This window comes from Bidens hawaiensis, unplaced genomic scaffold (assembly GCF_021521415.1).
Source record: "Bidens hawaiensis isolate Kalapana, Puna unplaced genomic scaffold, B.hawaiensis_p1.1 tig00021042_1, whole genome shotgun sequence".
In the NCBI taxonomy this organism is placed as follows: Eukaryota; Viridiplantae; Streptophyta; class Magnoliopsida; order Asterales; family Asteraceae; genus Bidens; species Bidens hawaiensis.
The window spans coordinates 33,532-49,809 of record NW_027493257.1 but is presented as its reverse complement, the minus strand read 5'-3'; the positions used below and the strand labels follow the sequence as shown (position 1 = coordinate 49,809).

The window sequence follows — 16,278 nt, the reverse complement described above, 5'->3', positions numbered from 1 at the left end:
GCGCTACGCGACGGCCTGTGATGACGCAGCAACACGTGTCGCGACCAGGGGACACATGGCAGACGCTAGGGCTGAGTCAGCAGCCACGCGTCGTTTCTCTGACATTGCGCTACGTGATGGCTTAAGACAAGGGACCATCGCGCTACGCGATGGTACCCAAATTCGGCTATAAAAGGGGAGGCTCACGGCATTTCATTTCACACCAAAATTCACACACATTTTACACACACTAGCCTCGGGTTGTGCGCCAACCTCGTGGAACATGCCAAGCTCCGAAGCTCTGACGGTTTATGGTGTAGTACGCGATATAGAGTAGAAGTACTGCTCGATCAGCTGTAGATAACTAACTCCGAATACCCATGCGAGATAGGGGTTCTGTTTAAATATTATTTTATTATTATTATTATAATCGCTTAGACCATAGTCGGGGGTATAGCCCAAACCTTGATCATTGTTAAATATAATATAGCTTTTCATAAGCAAAGGTTATAGTTAATTATTGTTTCTTCACGATTAAGAAACGAAATCCGTTATATGCAAAGGTTATAGTTAAATAGTATTTCTTAATAATTAAGAAAGATACTATTCATTCACACAGGTTATAGTTAAAGTAATGTTTCTTTTTGAAGAAGAAACCTAATATAAATGTTTCTTCCTGAAGAAGAAACCTGATATATAATTAATAAATAAACAAAGAGACTAAATGTCCACATGTTTTATACCAACAAATAAATTATCAAGGTTACAGCTATACAAAACAGACTACGGGGTTTGAAGCTAGATCGTTGATCTAGATATTTATACAAATTTTATACTCGTACTATAGGTCTGAGATAACAGCCAATCAATCAATCTGAAAGCTGAAAACAGAAAACAGGAATCAATAACAGAAACTGATTTACAGACAGGGGTCAGTAACCGAAATTTATCAATATACAGGAATCAGTGTCAGAAACTGATTACAATCATAAAAGGTGAATACGCCCCAAACTTTTACAACTCTTTTAGAGTTTGAACTGTTTACATAGGATTTACGAATCCTTAAAACTTTGTGTTACAATAATGAGAAACGGGCATACTCAAATTAAGAGTATACATGTGTCTGGATCCATACATACATGGTGATTCGGATTTCCCCAAGGCCATGCATATCATTAAACATGCCTCTGGTAGTCTACGAGACTGATCAGAGAAATGATATTGTGTATATGATTAATTGCACATGTACTTAGGGTAATTGTAACCCAATTGAGTTGGGTGCCTAATGAGTAGTGTCACAAAGGTATTGTTATTGTTTACACACTGGTATTATTGAGTCAGCATCATTCACCGGCTGTGTGCTGACGTATTTTTCCCCCATATTTCAAGGAACTGTAAGAATAGAACTGACAGGCAGGACTGATAGAAGATTGGAGACATAGTCATTAGAGGTGATCTGATGGCTCAGATATTTTATTCAGAATATTATAAAGAATGATATTTTCTAAAGATATGTATTTAAATTATCAAACAGGTATTCAACTCCCGAGATTTCAATATAATAATATTTTATCCGAAAAGACTTCCGCTGATATTTTACAATATCCAAACGTGGATTCTAACCCGACATTTTATATATTATATTTACAAGACTTCCGCTAATAACCCGCAACTCTGATATATTTTCAAAACCAGATACCAACTAACGGGCGTCGCACCCAGGCCCTAAGTCGGGGTGTGACAAGTAGTCAGACGGCGATCGTGAGAAGCAGATGAACGATGTTGATTACGATAATGAATTCTTAGGGAAAACATTCTATGAGGACCAAAGATGAAATTTCACGAGATGATGGGTAAGTTGTGGAAATGAGTCAATATGAGATAGTAGGGACGTGAATTTAAATAGAATTGTGCTAGTGAATTATCATGTCTTGGGGACGCATAGGAATTTAAAACCATGTGAATAACTTTGAGATATTTAATTAAACCATGTTTATCTAAAAGTAAAATCCAAAAATGAAATATGATTGGGTTGGGCTTTCCATGGACTTTCCATAATAGCTCGATAACCTAAATTAAATAACAAAACATATCAAATGAGTTGGCCTCCCATGCGCTTTCCATAGCAATTTGAATGGCTCAACTAAATAAAGCATGATAAATTTTGTGAATTGGGCCACCCATGAACGTTCCATGGCAATTTATTGACCCAATTAAAATAACGATTAACAAACAATTGAGTTGGTCGACCCATGAGCGTTACATGGCATTTAACTGACCCAACTAATTAAGGAATTATCAAATCAATGTAGTTGGTCAGCCCATGAGCGTTACATGGCGTTTTAACGGACCCAACTAAATATCGAATCAACGAATCAAATATGAGTAGTTGGAGTATCTTGAGAACCACCCCGGACGATATGTCAAATTGAAAACAGGTTGAGAAATGGATAGTTGGAGTGCCCATGGATTTTTCACCCAACTAAGCATTTTAAAATAAATAATAATAAAACATAATATTGGAAGTTTTCCCGAATTTAGCCAAGAAGCACCGTGAATTCGGTTTTTATAAAAGGAATGCAACCGTTTAGCCGATTACATTTAACTACTTAGGGTTCTGGTCGTATGACATCTTGTTCTGCTTTGGCCTAGAGGCTCGAGTATTGTGGTCAGGTTATCCTCCAGGTAAGGAATAGCGTCTTATCTTTGATTCTTGGAATCGTTTTGCCAAGGCCCGACTCACAATTCTCTCGCCCCCTATGGTTACTTACCGAACATGTCATACTCCCATGCCCTAAGGAGAGGGAGTAAAAACAGAACTCGAGAATTCTTAAGGAATTTCCCAAAATAAAAAGCAATCTACTAAAAATAAAAGATTTAGAAAATATAATGAATGTGAGGCATAGCATCGGAATTTGTGTGTGCATGCACAATAAATAAAATAAAACAATTTATCTACATAAGCTGTAAACAATTTTAATAAGCACATAAGGCAGTTTAGATAATCACGTACAGGGTCCTAAGCATATGTTTAGGACAATTTCTAACGACCTATCTTAAAACCTTCGGCTCTGATAACAATCTGTCATACCCCAACCTAAGGTGGAAATGCCGGAGCGTGAGCTGATTGCTCACAGCTCAAAAGTACTATCATAATTAAAAATGACAATAACTATTAAGTTAGTTATTTCATTTAAAGTACATACAATATCTAATACATAAACAATTAATACAAACAAAGCAAATATAACCCAAACAAAAATTTAAGAAAAATTGTCTTCATTAAACACTAAGGTCTTTACTAAGTGTCCAAAACTTCAATCTTCAAGTCAATCGATAACCTGCATATGCGTAGAAAATACAATAGAGTTTGTCAACATAAAGTTGAGTGAGATTATCACCAGTTTTGCAATGATATAATTATAATATATGAAATAAGCAAAACGTAACAAGTTGCGGTAAATAAATCAAACCATCAGCAAACAAGGTGTCCATTGCCAAGAGAATCGGGCGTTGGTAAATCAACCATGAGCAAATAGTAAGACCGTTGCCAAGAAAATCGGGCGTGGGTCAATAGTATGATCATACTATAAATGAGAATATGTTAGACCTCTCCGAATGCATTAAAGTAAACAAGTAAGCATGCAGCAAGTATATTTGATAGATCACACACAATTACATGTTTGCTATTTTGTGATATATAGATAATACGAAATACGGATAATACGAATATGTCCTAAAAAACTTGTGAAAATTTAGTAAAATAGGGAAATGATAAAACTCACCTTAAATCAAAGGCAAGTGAATAATAATAACAATAAACGAGTCAAGTATTAATTAGATCGTCTTCTAATGCGTCGAATGAAATAAACCAACTAAACCTAAAACTTTGAGGTAAGAAAATATGAGTAAAATGAACTCGTTGCCACTGGAATCGATCCAAACGGACGCCTAGAACTCCGGTTATGTAAATTTAAACGTTTAAACGATTCGGTACTGACCAGAATACGAACAGCGAGTCGGAAGTCGGTTTTTGGTCAAAAGCCTTAAAATTTCGTTATGAGAATAAAAGTCTTCTGGACCCAACGTTGATTCCGACCAGAAGTATGAGAAAATGGATAGTCAAACTTGTTGACTTTTTACCCTTTACCAAGTTTTAATCAAATTGACTAGTCAACATCCTTCAACCATGGAAATTGATTGAAGGTTATTGACTAAGGAATATGTATGAATGATTTTACAGAAGACAACTTACCCGGATAATGAATGAATCAATTGTTAAGAAGAGTCAAAGGTTGATGTATAAGCAAAGTCAACCTTCATGGCTTGTATCTTCAAAAAAATAAGCAAAAAACGAGCAAGATGATGATTGCCAGAAGAGGATGACGGCTGGGAATGATGAATTAGGGTTTAGAGAAAGTTTGTGACAGATAAAATATGAGTTTTTTATATAGGAAACACTAAAACGAACTAATTATAGTGATTTCACTCGTTTAAGAAACTGAATATGTTTTTAATGCTCAAATCAATATAATAACCAGTAAATTCATTCTTGGACAAGGGGTAATGAATATGAGCATGTGTGTTGGCTATATTCCTTTTCTTGGTACTTAATTTACTCGATTTAGACCTAAAATAAGTGATTTCGTGCCAAAAACGAACTAGGAAACAATAAACAAACAAACAAACTGCACAGATATGCCACGGCGGCGCGTGGCCACCCTAGAAAGGTGCCACCGCATGGCGCCCCAGCCAAATGTGGGAAACTTTCATTTTTATTTTATTTTTGACAAATATGGTCGCTGAACTTTATCAAATGGTTAAAAATCGATTATTTTAAAGTTTAAACAAAGAATGAACAACTTAAGGAACACGAAAGGTATAAAATGAAAATGCAAAATCTTAAATACTTAAACTCGTTTGATTTTGTAAATAATAAGGATCCGAACAACGTTTTCGGATCGGGTTATATGTAAACGAATACGAGTTTGAAAAATCCGAGATCTTACAGTCTCCCTGCACACAAAAACAAAAACACACATTACTCCTTTAACTAACAAAACCCACTTCAAATAATAAAACAACAAAACATACAATTTAAAACACATTCACCCGTCACCAACCTTTTCCAAAAAACACATTTCAAGACAACAATACAATCAAGATTCGGTCTGCATGTCACATTTACATGTGATATTGTACAAACACACCAAACTTTACCAAAAACACGTCTACAAACGACGATACAAACACATTCCGGAAATTAACAAAACCACACTTACAACAACAAGACAACCATATGCCGATGTGATTCTATTACAATAATTAGCATCAACAACGAAGCCAAGCAAACAAGTACGAAAACGGAAAACCTAGAAATTGGGGGATTTTAAAAAATTTCATTGCATCAGTCTAATTAAATAACACACCTTGATGCTTCTTCATCAATAAACTTAAAGCATCACTCGGCGATGGCGATTACTTATCCATCTTCTTCCAACTGATACGGCACATCAAAGATTGAACCATCTGGAAAGAAAGATGAAAATAAACAGACCATGGAGAGTACATTTCGATGGATTTTTAGAAAAACACCTCGTTTTTTGGAAGAAATAACTGGAAATTAACAAAGGGGGGGGGGGGGATCCAGAAACTTACAAAGGTATCGTAACTTGAAAAACACTTCGATGATTATCATAGGAAGGTGAGAGAAACTAAATAATAATAAATAGGCTGAAAAATAAGAGTTACCTAAGATAAAAAGTTGCCAATTCTACATAGACCTTTTTATCCTTAATCCCCTTTATATTTCCCTTTAAAATAAAACACATCAAAGAAAAAAAAAACATCAACTACTCACAACCACTACATCAACAAATCCAACACTCTAGATCTCTTCTTCCACTTCTTAATTTCACACTCTACGGCCAAGCTAAAGCTAAAGCTCATTTAAATACTATACGAGTTTGAGCTTATTTATGGTTTTCTAAAAATATAAAAAATAATAGTTAAAAACATATATAAATTAGAGTAAACTGCGGTTTTCGTCCTTGTGGTTTGTCTAAATCTGCGGTTTTAATCCAATAGTTTTAATCTGCGATTTTTGTCTCTTTAGTTTCATTTCACTTGCAATTAAGCCTGACCCCACTAACCCTGTTACGTGTGATCGTTAAACCATCAGCGTGCCCCTCACGTGAAGGGCAATTTTGTCCTTTTTCCCCCAAATGCACCTCAGCCCCTCGCGCGAAGGGGCTTGCAAATTAGGGTTGAGGTTTATTTGGGGAGAAAAAGGAAAAAACTACCCCTCACGTGAGGGGCACGCTGATGGGTTTAACGACCAGACTTAACGTGGTTAGTGGGTTCAGGTTTAATTGCAAACGAAATGAAGCCATTTGGACAAAAATCACAGACTTAAAACTGTTGAACTAAAACCACATATTCAAATATTGGACTAAAACCACATATTCGAATAAATCACGTAGACTATATCTGTAAATTATTTAACAATAACCCAAACTCAAAGCTTATAAAAACAACTCATAAGCAAGTTTAAATAGTAGCCCCCAGAGTCAACAAAGGTCAAAATCGAAAGCCGGTGAAGAGCATCGAAGAAAAGGTTAATGGCGATCATGGAGAAGCTGAAGATGTTCGTCGTCCAAGAGCCTATTGTTGCCGCTTCATGTCTTATCGGCGGATTCGGTATTATTATTATTATTATTATTATTATTATTATTATTATTATTATTATTATAAACCCTAATTTCTGTATGTAATTTGTCTTCCGATCCAATCTGTACTAGATCTATACATTGTTGGATGCTGATTGTATCAACTTCAGTTGATTCAATCCCTAATTAATAGATTTTTGGGTTTTTAGGGTTTGGATTGAAACTATAGCCGACTTTCAAAGTGCTTAGTTAGGGGCATGCACGGTTCGGTTTGGGTCGGTTAAGTTGAACCAAAAACAAAACTTCAGTTTTTTCGGATTTCGTTTTGGTTCAGTTTTGGTTTTTTCAGTTTTGTCATTTGAGCAAAAAATAATAATAATAATGAATTTAGGCTTGAATTATGTTTTAAATTAATAACTAATTGATAGTTTGGGTCATTTTGAGCTAAAATTGAAACTTCAGTTTTTGTTTTTCCGGATTTTGTTTTGGTTTTGGTTCGGTTTCAGTTTCTTCAGTTATACCATTTGAGAAAAAAAAATTGAATTTAGGCCCGAGTCATGCTATAAATTAATAACTAATTGATTATTATACATTTGGGCTAGAATATATGAAAATCTAGAAATTCGGTTTCGTTTGGTTTTATAGGTTTTTACGGTTTTATCATTTGTGCTTGAAAATTTTGGGTCGAAGAAACCTTTGGCCCAAAATTATGAATTTAGGCCTCAATCATGTTTTAAATTAACAACTAACTGATTGTTATACATTTGGGCTAAAATATATGCCAATCTAGACGCTTGGTTCTTTCAGTTCTTCTCGCATGCAAAACCAAAACCAAATCGTAAGTTCGGTTTTTACAGAAACATAAAACCAAACCGTCAGTGTCTGTTACAGTTAAGTTTTTCGGTTTCAGGTTGGTTTTTCCGGTTTCATGCACACCCCTAAAATAGTCTTTCACCACATTCCACTGGTTCCATGCTGAAGTGTTTTAGTTTCATGTAAAATGAAGTAATTTAGGTGTTTACAATAGAAGTACTATACTATTTTTATAAATCTAATCTTGCCAAATATAATCTTGTTCTATACTAACTTTGACTGTGAATTTTAGGGCTGTTTCTTCCTGCATTCGTGCGGCCGATGCTCGATTCCTTTGAATCAACGAAGCAGGTTCCTCCACCCGCATTAAGCGATGTAAGCAACGTAATTGATTTATGTAGTTTGGATTTATGCTAGCAAAGATTAGTAGTTTTAAAAGAGGTTTTAGCTTGTTTATCTGGTCTTTTAACGGACTAATCCACTAATCCACGTGGTTTTAAATATTGTCAACTACTCAGTCAGCTAATTATGGATCATTGCAGGTGGTTGCAGGTATGACTGGTAAAAAGTAACTGCTCTTCGGTTCCATGAAACAAAGAAAATCGAGGTCTATTATTATTAATCATTGCTTTTGTAATTTGTACCCTTTTTTGATGATGCTCGTTTTACTTCGATAGACCTTGGTTAATAAGATATATGTCTGCTTTGTATTGTAAACTAAAATTTTCATGCATACACAACTTTGTGTGAGATTAACAAAATTTTCTTGTGTCTAATGTTTCATAACTTTTATTTTATTGTTTGAAAGCATATACATGTTTCATCAGCATACCTAACACCTTGAGATCGACCGATATATACACACGCAAACCATATTTAATCGGTACATGGTAGTTATGGTGATTCTTTCGGATTTTTGCCGGGTTGGGACTGAACCTGCCTGAAAGCATCACCAAAAACTAAATTTATGGGACCGACGACCGGACCTGGTATTGGGATTTAACCGGTCAGTTACTTGGTTCCTCGGGCCAAACCCACCCGAAACTCATCCTCCCTGTAGCCTCCACAGCCACATACAATGCCTTGTAATATGGTGGATGAATCTATTTTAATACCTTTTTACTATGATGATTCATTTCAACCCAACTTCATTTTATTGGAAACTTGAACAAAGTGACCAGCTTTAGACCCAATTTGCAACCCTTTTGGGCCAGATTGGGTTTGGGTTTGGGCCGGATTCAAATGGGGTTTAATTTGCCATGACATGAAATTTTAGTCATGTTTACCTCAGAATTTTAGTACTTCTAGATTTTGGTCTTAAACCAATATTTTAAAAAATAATGGTTTTGACTTTCCTTTAATCATTTGCTCCCCATGACAAGTTTTTCTTCATATCAATGACAATATCACCAACACATCTTTAGGTTGACCTTTTCAATATTTGCTTTGTGACTTTTTTACAAAGCTCCAAGACTATATTCAACCCACGCATGCGGGTGAGGTGGCAGCCGGCAGCCGCGCCCTCAAAGGGCTACATTAGAGGGAAGAGCCTGCAGAAGGAGAGCGTGTGCGCAACTGCTACAACCACATGGATAGTTCAATTTGCTCATCGGCGTCTGATCCTGAGATGTGGATCATCCTAGACACATTAGCATTAGCATGATGTATTCCTCCTGCTCGAACCAGGGTTTGAAACCAAACAGCGCAAGGATGCTCTCAGGCGATGAGGACAGAGCCGAGCGAGTTTATTTTATATTAATGACTTGTGCAATATGTGTTTTAATATTAAATTATTGAAACCTAGGAAATTGGATAAAACAATTAAAAATATATGTTGTTTGATTTAAAAAAAATCCATTTATTTATATAATAATCTCTTGCATTGTTTTTATTTTTAGTATACAATACTTCAGCTTTACTAAAAAAACATTACCAACATAAATTAAACTAGATTTTATAAATTTTATTTTTATGAAAAACCCAATTGTAAAATGATAATAATGCGAAAATGTAGATATTTTGTAAAGACATTAGTAGAGTTAAAAGTGAGTTTGTATTAGACTTCTGGTGAGTTTTAGATGAATACAAAGGGAAGGGACGCAACCCGCTAGAACCCGACATGCATCCAACCCACATTCGACAACTCATCACAAACCTCTGGAACACGACAACTCTCTCTCTCTCTCTCTCTGTCTCTCTCTCTCTCTGCACACTTAAATGCCCCTGTCTCTCTCGATGGCCACTACCCGCATACGCCCCCACCTTCCTAATTTGGATCAACACAATTTCAAAATAAATGAATTTAGGTTCTCACATTTAATCACATAGCTTATGGGAAGACCCACAAACTTTATTATGAACCTTATGAAGGGTCACAAACAAGTGGCACTCTCAAATTAATAGCCGTACGTATTTGCTCCACAAAACGAATGGCTCTATTTATTCGGAATAACAAACACCCATCCACCACAACCTGCCATATGAATCGTCGAACTTCTGAAACTTCGTATTTTTGTTGGTTCAATGAAATTGCAACATATAAAAATAGTGACTCCATTTGGTGTGAGAAATTTAACCCGACACGATCCATAGATTTTAACGTGTGATTGTGAGAAAGTTGGCCACCAAAAAAGATGAACCTTTTTAAAAAAAATTCTGGCTCTGTTAATGCACATAAGGTTAATAGCTAGGGGGTGCAAACGAGCCAAGTTTCTATTGAGTTACTCAAACTTAGATCAGTAAAAATCTTCAAAACGAGCCGAGCTTTTTCAAGCTCAAGCCAATCCTTAAATAAAGCTTGTTTAGTTATTAAGCCCGAGCTCGAGTCTTGTATGAGAAGCCCGTTTAGGTTGGTCAAGCCTAGCTCGAGTCGAGCTTTGCCTCATTTAAGGTACTAAAAAAGCTCAGCCTAAGATTAGACTCGTTTAAGGTTTTTTTTTTAAATATATAAAAATAATTTTAAAAAATGTATACAAATTAATTAATAAATAATAACAATCAGAATCAAATACGAGCTTGAAAAAACACCATCGTTGTAATTGGACATCTGGCCAAGCTCAGACTCGACTCAACTCGTTCACATTCATAGTAGTAAATTAGTAAAATAGTTTTCACCATATGTTTAAAACTAAACTAAAATGAAAATATTATTTATTTACGAACTTTTTTATTTTAGGCATAATAATAATAATAATATATTTGGAATAAAAATGGTCGGTTGGAGTTGAATTGCGGCTTCTCCGGCCAAACTCTCACCAACCCCACCAAGTGGATTTGGATTTGGATTTGGATTTGGATTTGTGGCACATCCGCCGTTATTTCTTATTTGTCTTCCCCCTAATCGGAGACCATCTCCATCCACCAATATTATCATCATCATCATCAATAATTTATATATATATATATATATATAAAAGATTAGTATAATTTAAGAACTCTTAAATTATTTAAGAACTAGAAATAACTCTTAATAACTTACGTTTTTTATAAAAAATTTTGTATGTTAATTTTATTTAAGTGTAGTTTTATCACTTTTGACATCAATATTTACGATTACAATTATAAAAATTAGTTTTTTTACACATATCTATGTTTTTTTACACATATGTAAATTTTTATCACATAAATTTTACACATGTGTAACTTGTGATTTATATATGTAATCAAAATTTTTTTTTATAAATATGATAAAACAAGTCTCAAATAATGTTAACATATAAAAAGTTAAAAAAAATATTTGGTTTTTAAGAGTTTCTAAAAGTTTTTAACATTTTTTGAGTTCTCAAATTAAACTAACCCTATATATATATATATATATATATATAGAGAGAGAGAGAGAGAGAGAGAGAGAGTAAGGATACTAAGAGAACCATTGGCAAATTGAGAACTTTGAGAACCATTTTGGACCACTAAAAAGACCCTCTAAAAAATATTAAAAAAATTATAAAACAAACAAAACCGAAAATTTTAAAAAAGTAAAAAAACCAAAATTCTTATATTTCATTCCGGTTTCATGAAAAAAAAACATTTTTTTTTCTTTTTAATTCGTATTATACCTATACACATGTGTATACTTTCATTTAATCTCTAGTTACATTATATACACATATGTACATTATCATTTACCTTAAATTATACATATGTATATAGGAAAAAACATGTGTGTACATATTATACATATATGTATAATAAAAAAAACCGATCTTTTTTTTTCTTTTTAATTCGCATTATACATATACACATATGTATACTTTCATTTAATCTCTAGTTATGTAATGTACACATATGTACATTATCATTTACCTTAAATTATACATATGTGTACAAGAAAAAAACATGTGCGTACATATTATACATATATGTATATGTATAACTTAGCTAAATCGAGAATTTTTTTTACGTCTATTTTTTAGAAACCGGGATAATAAATAAGAACTTTGGTTTTTTTACTTTTTTTATTTTTGTGTTTTTTTTGTTTTATGATTTTTTTTATTTTTGGGTTTTTTTGTGGTCTAAAATGGTTCTCATAGTTCTCAATTCCCAAAAAGTTCTCACATGATCCTGACTCTATATATATATAAATGGGTTTTCATTCTATACTTTGTCATAAGTCTATAATCCAAACATAAAAGTGTAAATCGTAAAAAATAATCCAAAATAAATTGCATGTGGGCATGCATGTGTGAGAGTGACCCACCCATTTATGGCCCTTGGGGTTATTTTACAAAAGAAAACAAAAATTAAAAAAAGACAGAGAAGGATTGTAGTGACATAAAAAACCCATCAAAATAACTAAAAACCCTAACTCAAAATTTAATAAAGAAAACGAAAAAAGTAATAACACAAAAATGTTTTCACCGTATTTCTCATTCTCACAAAAAAAAAGCACGCAATGGTGAGTAAACAGCATCATTGTATTTTGTGTTTATTTTCGTCATTGATTGTGTCTTTTTTTCTGGACATTATGAATTTTTTTCTTGCTATTGTGTTATATTACTCAACATTGTGTTATATTTAATAAAAAACGAAAAAAGTAAAAACACAAAAATGTTTCAACTGTCTTTCTCCTTCACAAAAAAAAATGTTAAGTGAAAAACATCTATGTGTCTTTTTGTTTGACATTGTGTTTTGTGTTTATTTTCGTCATTAATTGTGTGTTTTTTTCCTGGATATTGTGTATTTTTTCTTAATATTGTGTTATATTACTCAACATTATGCTATATTTTGTTCGGCATTTTGTTCGGTATTATGTTATATTTTGCGATCCATCGTGTCTTTTTTTAGTTATAATTGTGTCTTTTTTTCATTTTTGGCATTGTGTCTTTTCATCGTTTTTTTAGCGGGAATGATGGGTGAAACATTTTAGTTTTTAAAATTTTCGTTTTTTATTTCTATATTGAGTTATGATTATTTATTTTTTTGAATTTATTTTTAAGGGGTTTTTGTATGGCAAAATCCTTCTCACACTTCTTATTTTTGTCTCCCTTTGTATTTTAACTTTATCCTTTTTAGTTAAGACTTAAGTTTGATTTCTACTTATGTTATTTTTTATGGATTATCATAATAAAAGATTTGAGCTATACTTAAAAATTGTCAGTTCGAATTCCGAGCCCACCCGGGTTTTCATCCCACACTAGAGAGTTGTACTCTTGTGGCAGCACAATAACAATCAAGTGGCCGCCAGCTGTATGGTTTCCCGGTGGAATGACCAAGCCAAACTCTGAAAGTCAGCGTGAACGTGGTTAAGACAATATAGTCTGGCCAGAGTAAGGCAACGGGACTCTTTAATTTGAAGAGTGCTGTGACCTAAAAATACAAAAAAGTAATCATTCTAAAAAAATGCATGTGTGAAAAGTGCATATATCCTAAGAGAACTTTTTGAAATTTAGAACTTTGAGAACCATTTTTGGGAAAAATAAATAAATAAATAAAAAACCCTTTAAAATATTTTAAAAAATTATAAAACGAAAAAAAACAAAACTTTTTAAAAAATAAAAAAAAACCAAAAATTTTTATTTTACATCCCGGTTTCATTAAAAAAAACGTAATTATACACATATGTATATTTTTATTTAATCTCCATTTACATAACGTACACATATGTGCATTATCATTTATCTTAATTGTGCATATGTGTATAAAGAATATCATGTATAAAATTAAAAAAAATAAGTATTATACATACATGTATAATTTTGCTAAACTGGTTTTTTAAAAAAAAATTTTATGAAGAGGGGATGAAAGATAAAAATTTTTGGTTTTTTAGCTTTCTTATTTTTGCGTTTGTTTTTGTTTTATAATTTTTTATTTTTCTTAAAAAGATTTTTTTCCAATATGGTTCTTAAATTTCTCAATTTCAAAATAGTCTCGCATGATCCTAATGTTGCATGAAAAAGTTATGAATGTTTTAAAATGATGGAGGAATTGGAATGTGACTTGCATGTGGAGAGGGGGGGGGGGGATTTTTTGAGAACCATGTTAAGTTGTAAGAACTTAAGAACTCCATTCTATGCCACATTTAATTAAATGGATCGAAATATGTGGTTGAGATTAAATCTGACAAAAAAGTCAAAGTAGGAGAGAAAATAAAGATGTAAGTGGTTACACTAACTTTTACATCCGTTACACATGTGTAAAAAGTCGACTCGGTGCGTAAAAAATTATGTAATTTTTTTACGTGTATGTAACCTATATATATTACGCATGTGCAAAAAAATTCGAAAAAAATCGTTACACTGAGTTCTTTCGAGTTCTTAAAACTCAAAGGAGTTCTCATTTGAAGTCTCCCCCCCCCCACACACATATATATATATATATATATATATATATATATAGGCAAAGTATAGAATGAAAACCCGTGAAAACCCTATGTAACATCGTTTTTTTTGTTACATGTAATATATGTTGTTACATTTAATACAAAACATCGAAAACATAAAAAAAATGTTTTGTTATTTTTTTATATTTTTTACTAATTTATATATATATTTTCAGGAGTAAATTAACTTTTACATTTTTTTATTAACTTTAATTGTGGATTACAAGATTTAATTTTTAATTAAAGACATGTGGTTGAAAATGAATTTCTAGAGTTTTTACAACTTAAGTGAGTTTTTATTCTAATTTAACCCATAGCCTTATAGTAAGATAAACACTCGAATACTCGATCTCCTTAAGCTTCATATATTGCCACACTTTACGTACTTTTCATAACGGATGTTTGCATTGTAGGAATATGGGTAGTGACAGATGTAGTGTATAGTTAGGGGTAGCATCCGCTAGAGGTGCACAAAAAACCCGAACCCGGAACCGGTTTTTTTTAAACCCGGGTTTTTTTATACCCGACCTTACCCGTAGGGTACGGATAGGGTATGACTTTCAATGCTGAAACCCGAACCCGTACACGATATAAACCCGATAATATCCGAAACCCGATTCTAGTTATACCCGAAACCAGGTTCTTGTTACACCCGAAACCCGGGTTTTTTGCATACCCGAACTGGATTTTTTTATGTGATATTAGTGTTTGTGCATATATGTCTGTGTGACACTTGACAATGGTTGTGTGGCTACCTACAGATTTATAGCCGTTCTTCAACGGATCTTTTTTGAAGCACATATTTGATATAAATATTTTGTTTAGAGCAACGTCTTTTGATATATCAAACAACAATTTAAAACACATAAAATATATGCTTTTTTATATCGTTGTTTAGTTATTTACATATGTTTGAATGAACTTTGAAGTTTGTATGTAAAAAAATGGAATTATAATAAAAAAACAAAGTAGGCCCGGTAATAGAAGAATGTTACAGAAAATTGGTTTTTTTAATACCCAGAAATAGGGTATTCAAATACCCGGAAATGGGTTTTTTCAATACCTAAAAATAGGGTATTCAAATACCCAGGTATTGAAAACCGGTTCAATACCCGACCCGGACCCTATACATAGGGTATGGTTTTTCATGCCAATATCCGGACTTGAACCCGACCCAGTTATTACTAATACCTGATTTTTCAATACTCGATCATACCCGTACCCGGTTCCATACCCGAACCCGGGTTTTTTAATACCCGATTTGTGCACCTCTGGCATCCGCTACCCCTCAACTTTTAGTCGGCAGTATAATTTTTTTTTCTTTTGGGCCGATTTTCGTATTTCGCTACCCCTGAAAAAATATCACGTTACCCCTACTTGTTTAAAGACCAACCAATTTAAAAGTTCAAATTAAATAAAGCCCAAAAAAATAAAAACAACTAATCTTTTTTTCTTTTGTTTCAACGAAAAATATTAAACGAAAACAGACTCAAATAGAAAAAATGCTCAACAAAATCATCATTTTAAAAGTAAAAATCAAATAAAGCCCAAACAAAGTTTATAGTCCAAAGCAAATAGATACCAATAACCTTTTTTTCTTTTGTTTGAACGATAAACATCAAACATAAACAGACTCAAAAAAATCATCATTTTAAGGTTGAAATTTTTAATACGGTTTTGGATATGCAAATTCAAGCTGGAAATAGATAGTGAGGTCTCAACTAGTTTGCTAAAAAATATGTGTGGTTTAAATCTTGAGATCGTTTTCCAAGTTTGGCATATCTAAGATAGTGGTAAATTCGGAAATGTATCCGAATGATAATGGTAACGAAGAAAGAGGGTGTATTTCGGGTGATCGTATGGCCTTTTATCACACTTTTTCCTTTGGTGTGTCGAATATTAAAGCTAGCGTTAGTTTTACCGATTGCAATCGCAACCGTTGAAATATGTTTTTCTAAAATGAAATTCATCTATACGAGTTTGCTTAAGTGAATGGGTGAT

At 33.1% G+C, this 16,278-nt stretch overlaps 1 protein-coding gene across 1 annotated transcript; it reads left to right on the top strand.

The window, feature by feature from the left end:
- Positions 1–6,594: 6,594 nt before the first annotated feature.
- LOC143562599 (uncharacterized) lies at positions 6,595–8,188 on the top strand. The gene is made up of 3 exons (XM_077050357.1): positions 6,595–6,678; positions 7,753–7,835; positions 8,003–8,188. Exons 1-3 carry the CDS (start codon positions 6,600–6,602, stop codon positions 8,030–8,032), a joined length of 192 nt encoding a protein of 63 aa, XP_076906472.1. The 5' UTR covers positions 6,595–6,599; the 3' UTR covers positions 8,033–8,188.
- The last annotated feature ends 8,090 nt before the right edge of the window (positions 8,189–16,278 follow it).

Coding starts and splice junctions, on each gene's coding strand:
- LOC143562599 (XM_077050357.1), top strand. CDS start 6,600: ATGGCGATCATGGAGAAGCTGAAGATGTTCGTCGTCCAAGAGCCTATT. Junction 6,679..7,752: donor ATGTCTTATCGGCGGATTCG/GTATTATTATTA, acceptor TGTGAATTTTAG/GGCTGTTTCTTCCTGCATTC. Junction 7,836..8,002: donor CTCCACCCGCATTAAGCGAT/GTAAGCAACGTA, acceptor GGATCATTGCAG/GTGGTTGCAGGTATGACTGG.